Raw genomic sequence first — 12,414 nt, 5'->3', positions numbered from 1 at the left:
AACAGCTTATATTACTAGAATATTTCAAATACAAATTCTATCAAATATTTCATAAGAAAAGATGTCAAAAGGAAATAACCTGATCAAACCACAGTGTCTTACTGACATAACTGATATTGGCACTTTTCTCATGAGCTCTACAAGAATGTCACTGCACCAAATCTATATATGTGGCTGCTACTTGAATTTAGTGACGTGTTTAAAAACATTATCAACAGAAAGCATTCAAGCATTTTTGGAGGGAAAATAATCTGACAAACGTGAAAGAAGGGGGAAAAGTGGGGGGAAAAAAGCTCTTTTCAATCAAGCAATTTCTCAGAGATCTCTAGTGATTGATTTTGATGCTAAAATCACAGTGATGGTACTGAGAAGTGCACCAAGGCAGTATTTACGTGCTGACATTCTCACAGTCAGGATAGCCCTTCCAAAGCACACAGGGTGAATTCCTCATTACTACCAGAAGAGCTTAAAACAGGCCTGTTCTTAGTGAGTGTGACTGCAGCCTTTAAGTGTGGTCACATATGACTTCTGAATCACACCTGCCACAGGTGATGCTACTTGCTATAACCTGACCCAAATTACTCTTCCAAAATAACCTACAGTGCCAGTGTGCAGCTATTTATCATCACCTAGAAACCAGAACTGTAATTTATTCATGTATTTTAGGCTTTGCTATGCCCAGTAACACGAGTGCCACTAGAGGGTGGCAGGAGAGGTGTGGGGATGAAGGACAAGAACATCCTGACAGTGCATGGCACTAAATGCCATTTAGGGTGCACAGCAGATGTGGAATAGAAGCACAGCAAGAACTGGCACACTGGAATCCCAGCTAAAACAGAGCCACCATGAAAAAAGGCCAGTCCTTGTAGACTTGGTGTACCAAATCTGAGAGAGGAAAAGGTATTTCTCAGACTGCAACACTGCAAGTGGATCAGGACTGAACGTGCTAAATTCCCTCACGGATGGAATCAAAGATAAGATGACCATACATTAACTTTTGACCACTGCTAGCTAGGGAAGATTCAATTCACAGCATTATCTGAATGCTTGAGTCACAAAGTCTGATGTCAGGAGACTGCAATAAAAGCTCTGCTCTGCACAGCTGTCCCTGATGTGGACAGAGGTTCTGCTATCAGCTGGCACACACATTGAAATGTTGCTTTTGCAGCCATACCAACAGACTGAAATATGCTGTATGGCAGGTGATTAAAATAACTGCTCTGCTGAAAGGCCACTTTGTCACTGCCAACACCTTCTGAGCTCACAGAGCTTCCACAGAGGCAAATGGTCCAACAGCGATGGAACTCTCTTAACTGTCCAGAAAAGGAAGGCTAAGAACCTTCCACTGGAGTTATAAAGGCTGGAGAGTGGGATAGTTCCCGATATAAAACTCCATGCTGGTTATCAAACAGCTTTCATACAACTAAAATTACGAAGCCACAAAACCCAGAGCCTTGCCTCCAGCAAGGGATGCTATCCCTGCCCCCATGTGTGATGGAATGAGAGTCATTGAGTCTGATGGAATATGGAATTCAGGCGTGGGGGAATTAGAAAAGCTGAATGAAAAGTATCCTACATAATTATTCTTAAATGAAAGCAAAAAGAAAATAGAAAAACATGTATGAACAGGAGGCATCAGAGAGAAAAAGGAAGAAAATGGGAAATGAGAAGAATATGCCACAAAGGAAGGAACAGAATATTACTGGGGGGTGGAGCAGGGAGGCAGGGTGGGACAAGTCAGTCAGAAGTTTAATTCAGCAAGGAAAAGCTGAATGGTGAGATGGGAAAAAATGGAGGAATGCCATTTGTGAGAAAGTGCAGCAAAAACTGGGATGGAGGAGATGATAAAAGGCACATATACACTGGAATTTGAGAACGTGCAAAATGGAGACCACAGCTGAAGGACACAAGCTCATGAAGAAGGATGAGTTGGATGGAATGGGAGTGAGGAAGTGAGCATTCAAAACGGGCAGACTGCCAGGGTAGAAGGAGTCCAAGGAAAGTGGACTGGGAGAATGGAGACCAAGGAACTAGACCACCCCTGGAGGAAAAGAGAGAACAAGTGCAGGAGGAGAAAAAGGCATGAAAGAGTGATAGATAAAAAAAAAAAAAGAGAAGTAAGAATAATTGGGATAGATGGCCTTATTCATCAGCAGTGTCCTTCTCTTCTCTGCTCTGTTGATCACTTCATTTTGATATCCTACTCCACCACCCTTCCCCTTTAAAGAAGAAATCAAATCCATTGTCACAAGGACTGACAAGGGGAGAGAACAGCCTGCAGCCACTCTAGGATATCATCTTCAGGATCCATGTCCTCGTAAAAATCTCACAGTCTATTAACATTAGTGGTTCATATTTTTTTCCAGCAGTTTGGAACTGCATGGCCAGGCCACTCTCTCACACCCCCAAATAAGAACATTCCTCATGCTATGACTTCTGCTGCCAGTTGGAACAGATGGCCAGAGGACGAGGTTTGCCTCCGGTTATTTCCTTCTCACATCTTTGCAGACTCACCCACAGTAGCTGGCACACCTCCCTGCAGCCCCAGCAGCAGCACACAACACGGGGCAGCAGACATATGCTCCAAGAATTGCCTTCATTAATTTGAGTTGCAGCGCTAAATGTTGCTAAAGTAAAATGCAGAGTTTGTAACAACAGCCAACATTGTTCTCAGATTTATAATGAGAACAGATTTCCTGGTCTATATATAAATATTTGCTTTTTAGCATCTGATTCCTAACCAGCATTGCACAGCCCTCTTTTCTTGTCAATCCCTGCCAACACTACTTAGAGAATGCTTGTGTAAAGACTGTGCAATAATGATTTCAGCATCGAGACCTTTAACTAATGCAGAGAATCAATCTAGGCAGATAAAGTAAAGCCTTCTCAATGCATAAAGCACAGCCCAAAAAGGAATGCAGGTTTGGATAAAGTTTGGCTATTCCCTTGTTTTCAGCTGTTTCTGTTTGTTTTGGAACTTTTGTGACATTCAGGTAAGGGAAGAACAAGAAGCAAACCAGAAAGAAAGCAAGACCTAAGGTTTTCCCTAGGAGATTACTATTAAAAGGATTATTTATAGTTGTCTGGTCTACAAGCAAGCCATCTTCAAATTATGCTGTGCTATGAAATCTAGCATGCATTTGAACAGCAGTCTGGAGGTTTAATAATCACTGCTTTTGTAAGAAAAAAAAAAAATCAGACCATCTTCTATTCCCAAATATCTCTTAAGAATTACCAATGAAATATACCTTTTTTAATGAAAAGCTCTGGATGCTTTTTGAAAAGTTTCTTTTCAGTCAGTGTTTTGAGGACAATCTCTCACAGGTGATACAGTTGCACCTGACCCACTTTCTACCAGTCTGTGCTAATTCTCAACACTGCAAGGCATACAATTCACATCCGATGATATCCAGCATTATTACCTGCATTTCAATAGCTGTATTCATGGAATTCTCAGGACAAAATGAGAATTATTACACTGAACATGTAGGAATATTTCATTCATAACTAATGCTTCAAGGAAAAGGAAGAAACCTTGCAAAATCTGAGCCGCAACTGCAATATTATTAGCTGTAATGTGGAAAAAAAAAAGTCATAGAGGATGATAATTACTGCTATAGTATTAAATTTTGCAAGGCATACTCTAGACACACTAATGCCCACAGCTGCCCCATGAAGCTGAACTCATCATGGCTCACAATGAGCTTTTTTAGAGAGATTACAAATCATCTGAAAATACCTTCAAGGAGTACTTTGTAATGCAGTGGTGCTCAATGCCAGCAGAAAGACTCAAAAGCCAAGCCAGGACTGCAGTGGCACAGAAGGTCACCACCCTGTCCCCAGAGGGACATGCAACAAGCCAGGGGGAAAATAACCCACAATGCCAGCCGTCTCCAGCTCAAGCAATGCTTCTTTTAAATATATTTCTGAAGTCTCTTTAACCACCAGCAGTCATGGGTGTGGTCACTTAAAAAATTTTAAGCCTCTTCTCTGAAAATAAAAATAAAATTCTGTGGCTTCTGAAGGCAAAAATAAATAAATTATTATTTTGCCAAATTGTAAACTTATGTGTACATTCTCTCTGCAAAACAAACAGCACTGCTGAGAATGGGAAAGATTCTGATCTGACACTTAAAACTACAGTAAAACACCTGAAATCTGTGCAGCTGCTTAGTCACCAGCATGACTAAGACCCTAATGGGACACAAATGAACAACACTGATACTTGGCTTGTTATAATAAAACTTCTGTTCTCATTATACAGTACACAGGCAGTCACTGAAATGTGTCTTTTTAATCCTTCCATTAAATTAAATTTTAGTGCTAATGTACCTAACAGCATATATGAAACAATTCAGTGTAATGCTTATCAGGATTCCACCAGAAAAGATGGCCTGGTGAAAAACACACATTAAGCAATGCAAATGGCTTTATTAAATAAAGGAACTAAATTTTAAGACCTGCAAAATCTATTTCCTGTTTTTAAATGGCCCACACTGGCATTTTCACAGTTTCCTACCTCTGAACATTTATTTTTAAAAAGGGAAACTTCTCAAAGAGATTAATTGAGGTCTCCCAAAACATAATTGGGAACTTGAAAAACTGCACTGAGGTCTAGAGAAAGTCATAGATAATTTACTTGACATACCTTGAAGTACATGAAATAAAATACAATAGCATATATTGTTCAAGACAAATGTACACATTTTGGCCCTACACTTGGATTAATGGCTCCTGAAATCAGCCTTCTGGAATTTGAAAAAACCTTAGTTCTTCCATTGCTCTTTTCCAAAACACAGGTCTACAGAAATTTGGGATGAATTAAAACATGCCCATTTGGACAGTGCCACATCTCTGGCCTCACTTTTTCTTTCCAGTCACTTCCCACAGTGTGATAATTCCTGTCTGTGAAGCCCATAGCTGTGGCATCACAGAAAGAATTCTTGCATCAAGTTAGAGAAGCTGCCATCCCTGGCAGAAGTCTAACTATAAAAATACCACAAATAATTAGGATTCTGACAGAATTCCTGTGAGAAGCAGAGGCTGGAGCCCACTGCAAGCACAAAACAAGTGTTTGCCCCCCACAGGTAACTCAGGGAAACCCAGAATAACCCACTTATCTTATAAGCAGCAACACTTGCAAGCTAAAGAGCTGCTAACAAAAACATAGAATGACACTAAATATAAAGGATTCATCTCAGCAATGCTAGAAGGGGAAAAAAGATTGGAAAATAGAATATTGTAAAAGGAAAAGTAAGTTTTAAAATAAATATTTCAAGATTTAAACTAATAGTAGGAAAGCCCATAAATCATCTTCACAATCACTCCTATTCCAAACATCCATCTGCTCCAAATATATGCCTATTACCAGGTCTTCAGCATACATTACAGCATAAAGAGGACTATAGAAATCTAATTTACTACTGCAGGGAAGAAATGCCAGAGGAAGGGTTAGAGGAGTAGCATAAAATCCTGTAGAGAGCTGAATTTTTCTAGGAGACTAACTATAGCTCTGCACAGTGTGATTTTGTATAAAATGACATGTAACACCAAGCCAAGGCAGCCAAACCAAAGGTTACCTTCCTCTCAAATTCTGTCTCCCTGCTTGGGGCCAGGAAGCCAAGGATTTAAAGCACTGGAGGGTAAGAAAGACAAGCCTGAATAAAAGGCTGAGGAAACCATAAAAATATTATACAGTACAGCACCAACACTGGTACTAACAAAAAATGTGGCTGGACAGGTTTTCCTGAAAGATAAAGTAATTCTTGTGATTCTTGTCTATTTCAGGTATGAAATAATGAAAAAGAATAATTTTGACAAGTCTGTGGAGCACAGTGCAAAGAGTATTTGTTAGTGAGCTGATCACAGTGATGACAGGCTCTCAGAAACACTGAAGTTTCTGACATTGCTCTGCAATGTCCCCACTGGAATAACTGCCTGTAAATTATACAATATCAGACTCAAACTCTGGAAGCCACTTTTTTCCACCAGACTATTTCTCTTTTATATTTGCTTTGTGGCCAGTTTATCCATGTGCAGAGACCTGAGCCCTTGCACCACCAACAGCCACTGAGATTGAGCTCCTGTTTGAAAGGTGCAGAAATGAATTTACACAAACAAATTGCAGAGCTGAAGTGAACCAGTCAAAGCTGTATTTCAATTTTGTGTTCTTTCCTATCAAACTGCCATAAGTTGCATAAGAGAGAGGAGAAAACTTAAGGCATAGACCTACACCAAGTTGTTGAGTTTTGTGTGTACTTTTAAGAGTCAGGATTGCAGTTTTTCATTCATTCATAGTCAGCAGAAGAGGAGACAATGATGTGCATAGCCTGGGGTGGGGAACTTATTTACTTGCTTCCCAATAAGTTTCTCCTCTGTACAAATCTGAGACACATTTGTGATCAGCAGCAAGTCACAGGATTTAGCTACAGGGATATTGCCAGATAACAGCAGTCATGATGGCAAGGGTAAGAGAAGCCCTTTGTTCAGCATTTTCCTTCAGCAGGATAAATTCAGATTCTCCTTGTATTTTAGCAGTTCAGAATTAACCCCCCAGCACAGCAGACTTTTTCTTTAAGTTCAGCATTCTGTGCTCATTAAAATTTCATTTCTAAAGTTGCTAGAAAATAAGAATTGTAAATAGTGCCCAGCACGGCCAACTGACAAACACCCTGGCAAGCACTGAGCCATCAGATACAGGCAGTGCAGTCCTTCAGATCATGGAGAGCAAAATCTGAGTACAGGCAGCAGAGAAGCAGCAAGGTAAATGTTGCTAATGAGGACAGGAGAACTGGGAACCTAAAGGGGAGGTCTAAGAAAAACTGAAAGACATTTTATACAAAACAGCAAGAGTACACATATGGAATCATACACTGGAAACAAGAGAAGCACAGAAACCATAAGGTCTTGAAAACGCTCTGAAGTACTTATGCCTCTAATCTACTGTTACATCCAAATTTCTGCCTACCAGACAGCTTAAACCCAGTTATTCTCTCTCTGAACACACTATTTAACATGCCCCACTCGTGTAGATTTGACAACAGCCCAGCAAGAGTGTGGGATGAAGATGGAAGAAAACACACTGATAACATTTGAAACACCAACAGTATGAGCAAGAGCCAGAATTCAAAATTTCTCCTGTATGATCCAACCTTGGGACAGGGAGGGGGAAGAACCAAAACCTCTTACCATTGTTACTGTTGTCATCAACTAAGATGATCTCCTTGAGGAGGTGAGCAGGAGTGCGGTCGATGGCGGAGTGGATGGAGCGCAGGATCACCGAGAGCGCCTCGTTAACGAAGATGAACACAATGCTCACCTCGGGAAGGCTGTCAGGAAACGTGAGGTTTCTGCACCTGAAGGGAAAGGTTGAACAAAAGAAAAGATGTGATTGGAAGTCACAATGCAAACAAAAACTGTTTCAGAGAAATCTAGTCTCCGTCGTAAGAACGCGTTAAAAGATACAACTCCAAAGAACTTCCTGCTACAAAAATCTAAGATGGTAAATAGAGCCAGAAAAATAGGTACAACAGTGGAAAACTTACCTGTAAGCACAGGCAAGGGGTTTCATCAGAAAGAGGAATACTATCATAACCTGGTGAATTTTTCCTTCCTTCCTTTTTCAAAAAGAGACATTTCAGCCACATTCCAACTTGCTTATGGAAACAGCAGTATGGAAGTGCTGCCACAACTTTAAAGATCCTTAGTGTTTTACTGGGCTTTTTTTTCTACCTTCTTCATTTCAAAAAGGATTCAAATTTTGTAATTTTACTAAATCTTTTTTACCACTTTATCTTTTTAAACTGTCAGCAAAATACTTGCTTTTTTAATAAAGCCACAACTTAATTAACTAAAATTACTTAACTACTTTTCTCTGCAACTTTATGTATTTTAATGCAGTGTTTCTGAAAAACAATTAATTCTACCTTTTTCTCAGATCTGGAACTATTTAATAGGATGAAATTAGGCCACAGGCTGACTCAGGCAGCATTTTCTGATAGGCTTTGTAGATGGAAATGATTGATGTTAATGCTTTTCTCCACCTCCTGACAACACTGAGCTATAAATACAGAGAAGTATCACAAAAGCATTCCTCTTCATGTGCTGGATGCACAAAAATTAAGTTCAATTGAGATGATTAATTTACTTGTATGTTTTTGAAGGTTCTGAAAAAAGTCAATGCATAGGACACATGACATTCAAACACACTGAGATATACATAATATTCAAAATTCACCTAGTCAACCAATTTTCTCAATTCAGTCATTGCTTTGAAATTGATGGAAATCACATTTAAAAAGCTATTTAATATTTTAGGTATTTTTCTCTCTGTCACTGCACAAAAGAATTCTAAAGACATATAAACCAGAAAGTGCAGTCTTGAAAAGTAATAACAGTTTGAGTCTTAAAAACTGTACAGTATATTTTTTAATAACCTTGTTCATACACCTTTTAGAAACAAATATGAAACCTCTTCACAGAGATACACAGCTTTTTGTTCCATGACATCAGTTCCATAGGGAAATAATTAAAATGGTGTTTGGATTTACTGATTCCCACTTGTGGCTTGATCTTTTGCAGCATAACAACTCAAAACTTTCTTTCCAAAATCAGTTTGTATTTCTACTCGTGTGTTAATCCTCTATTCATTGGTAAGAGAGCTTTCAGCATCAGGATAAAAAGTTGTCTTTAAAGCTTTCAGGAGCAGATTATATGCAAAATAAAGCACTACAAAAAGAGGCAAAGGGAACTGCCTTTTCTTCCAGAAGAGCAATAGTGCAAGCACTGTTTTTCTCTTTTAGCCAGTAGCTCAGGAGTTAAAACCTTGGACCAGGACAGAGGGAGCATGAGTTCAATCTTCTCTGATCTCCCCAGAGAGCTAACTTCTAGCCAGTTTAGTGTGATTGTTTTCAGTCCCCCTTTTCAGGGTCATTCCACTTTCCGTGGAGCAATTAAATGCACCCTAAGCTGGAGTGATACCAGGTCTCTCTAACCTTGTGTTTAGGGCAAATCCCTTGAAGAAGGACCTGCAGCACCTGTTCCAATGGACGTTCACACATTTTAAACCCTAAACTTCACTCATTATGGCTATGTCCAACCTTCTAGATTATAATGCCACAAAAATCCTTGTGACCACATTTTTCTTTCTTTTGCAAGCTAGTATTTATTATTTCCCTTTTCCTAGTGACACTTTGGCTAGAGGAATAAAGGCACCTTCATAAAGCTTGCAAATCAGGTGTCAGGGCAATTTACTGAGTGCCATACAGAACCACATGATGATGGAGGTTGGAATGGAGCTCTGGAAGTTATCCTGTCCAACCCCTTGCTCAAGCCGAGTCTCCTAGAGCCACCTGCCAAGGAACCCTATCCAGGCAGCATTTTGATGTCTCTACAACGTGTGTTTCAGTTTGTGCCCACAGCCTCTGGTCCTGGCACTGGACAGCGCTGAGAGGAACCTGGCTCTGCCCTCTCTGCAGCCTCCCTTCTGGTATTTACCTTGATGACATCCCCTCTAAGCTTTCTCTTCTCTAGGCTAAACAGCCCCAACACATTAGGTTCAAAATTTCTGAAGGGGAAAAAGTAGTTTCCACAACTGCTACTTGTAGCCTAGAGGATTCACCTCTGAAATTCTTCATTAAAGGAAGATCACCTTCTGTGGTGAGCAATCTCTAAAAGCCCTGCTTAAAACCACTGCCCAGATGACTGAATATTTGAAGCAGAAGTAAATTTACTTTGGCTGATCACTGTCAAACCTGAGGAGAATCTTTGGGAAATGTGAGGTTTAGGGACCATCAAGTTTAAGTGGCATCTGACAAAAGGATTTTCAATGTGCATATTTCAGGCTCAAAGTGACTGGGACATCTCTGTATTTATAATTGCACTAGAATCCTTAAATACTGACACATTTTTCCAAAAGATGCTAAGATAATTACAGACCCAGGTCCTTGAAGAACAGACCTGTTCATGGCAAATGGTGTGTGAACATCCAAATTTTGAAAATTTGGCTTCAGACTATGAACTAGTTAGCAGGTTTAAATCTTCTAAAATAATCTTCAGTATTACCCTCTGAAGAACCTACAAGGCCTGTTATTTTAGTGATATGCTTGCAGCCAAAATGAATATATATAAAATGGTGCAGCAAACAAATCTATAGCCAATCTTTTAGCTGTCTACCTTAGGCACAGTAATATTTGTTATTCTCAGCCATAGCAATGTACAAATAAGATAAAAATGAAACTCTAGCAAAACTGATAAGATATGTCATCAATTAGATTAAGAAAAACAGAGGGATTTTTGAACATTGAATGGCAATAAAAATGTAATTAAAATAGTTCAAAGAAGTTTCTTCCTTAAATACTGGTGGTTTTTTCTCCTCTGTCAATTTAGATAAGCCTGAGATGAGGGAAAAATATACTATTGCAAGAAATTAGTGACAAATTATTTTGCAAAAATGTTCTAGATGACAAAACCAGCTCTCAATACACTGCTGCCCTGCCATAAATCCATGCATAAACTCAAATGCTCAAACAAAATTTCTGCTTCTGATGAGTCTTTCACCCATTTAAAAGAAACTATTTGTATTGGTTTTCCTACCTGCATTTATTTACATCTTACCTATTTTCAATTTTTATTACTCTGTACCAATTTTTTCTTTGCTGGCAACTTGTACAGACAACAGGAGAGCTTTTAATGCTGTGAATGTTATTTGGTTCCCTTTTTTGCACCACCGTACTTTAAAAGATAACTACAAATGATATGAGAGAATAGAATTAGACTCCTGTTGTGTCTAATTTCTTTAGTCTTTTCAAAAATACTCATTTTCAGTGAGGGTAGATTCTTAAATTGAGTTCATGTTTTCTTCTTTTTCCCTTCAGATTCATTCATTATTTTTACATCCAGCTCAAACTCACTTGTTTTTCAAAGTTTTTAAAAAATGCTTTTTCCTGTCTACATTGCTTTTCATATCAGCTGATGACAATAAAAATTACCTTTTTTTTTTTTTTTTTAATTTAAACAAATCAGAATAAACTCAGCCCCAGATCCTATACAGAATGTGGAGCACTTGTGCATTTTCACAAGCATTGGCACAAATTTCTGCCAAATTTTGTGAGGAATAAAACTCCATAATGATAGGAAGAAACAAAAAATAGCTACAGGGGAGGGTGGGTGTGTGAGTATATGTGTCTAAAATATACCGAAGGAGGAAGAAGAGAGGAAACTGTATGGATGGGAATCTCAGATCCATTAAGCTGGGAGGAGGGAGTGGTTGCATGGCAACCAGATGGGGAAGTGCCAATGACAGCTCTGCCAAGGGCTCATCCCAGGCTCATCCCAGGCCCTGGAGCTGCTCTTCACACAAACCAACCCACGAGGCACTGAGTGTATCTCAGAGCTACCCCTGAATTCCAAATATAAATTCCAAGTGCCTTTTAGAGCTGCAATAGGGAGTATCACTTCAGCAAAGCTAAAGAATTACTGTTAGCAACCCACTCTGCTCAATTACATTGGGCTAATAACACCAAAGTAGCAGTTGTCATGGTTACCAGAAATTTAGAGAAACTCCTGGTGTTCTATTTCAAGCACAACTCTGGTAAAAGGAAGGCAGCATACACTATGAAGCTTCTTTCAAATATTTGTCCACAAGACAGCTATATTACTATATGCACTGTGATAATTCAATTTAGCCAGTCACATTAAAATTAGCATAAGTATGTGGTAAGAACAACAAAGTAAAAATTATTTCCTCTATTAATAGCTTATCTCTGAGACCTTCTACAAATAGGTACATAAATTATGAGCACAAATTATTTTCTGCAAACTTTGAAAACCTTTCACCCGCAGTATCACAGCCAAAAATGGAAAAACCCCATGTTTTTGTTTAAAAAAAATATTATAGCACACTTTCCACTTTTTTTTTTTTTTAAACACAAGATGCAATAAGGCCGCTGCTAAAACATTTGGGGTTCAACTGTTGTTTTAGGAACATATGTGGGAGTAAGCTTTAGCTCCAAGAGGGTGAGAATTTCTCAGAAGAACAAGCAGAAACAGAACTGTACTTTCTCCAAGAACTAGTAACATTTTGTCCACAGCCAGAATGCCAAACAGAAGTTCAAAATTTACAGGAGTAGAAAGAATCCCATTCTGGCATAAATGAAACAAATAGCACTAAATCCCTGGCAAAAGAACTGACTATTGTAAGAACTCCAACTCAACTATTTATGTTTATAATTTCATTTTGTGATCATACTTCATTTTTCCATTTGCTGTTATGAGTATTTTAAGGGCTAACTGAGCAATGCTAACAAGGCTGGCATTGAACAGCATATAAAAAGGTCTTTTTTTTCCTGTACAAGTGTACATCATCATTAACTTGGGTTATTAGAGCAGCCTGAAGACTGCAGCAGATTTGATATC

General features: G+C 38.9%; 1 protein-coding gene across 3 annotated transcripts in view; it reads right to left on the bottom strand.

Moving 5' to 3' along the window:
- Positions 1 to 12,414, bottom strand: part of GALNT18 (polypeptide N-acetylgalactosaminyltransferase 18) — a 225,186-nt gene that overhangs the window by 92,742 nt on the left and 120,030 nt on the right. For all 3 annotated transcript variants that reach the window (XM_085063108.1, XM_085063107.1, XM_085063106.1), the window contains one exon: positions 7,189 to 7,355. In XM_085063108.1, the coding sequence (XP_084919234.1) occupies positions 7,189 to 7,355 (167 nt within the window). The remainder of the gene's footprint in view (positions 1 to 7,188; positions 7,356 to 12,414) is intronic.

Source organism: Lichenostomus cassidix, chromosome 5, assembly GCF_008360975.1.
Source record: "Lichenostomus cassidix isolate B80296 chromosome 5, HeHo_3.0, whole genome shotgun sequence".
Lineage (NCBI taxonomy): Eukaryota > Metazoa > Chordata > Aves > Passeriformes > Meliphagidae > Lichenostomus > Lichenostomus cassidix.
This window is presented reverse-complemented; position numbering and strand designations above follow the sequence as displayed.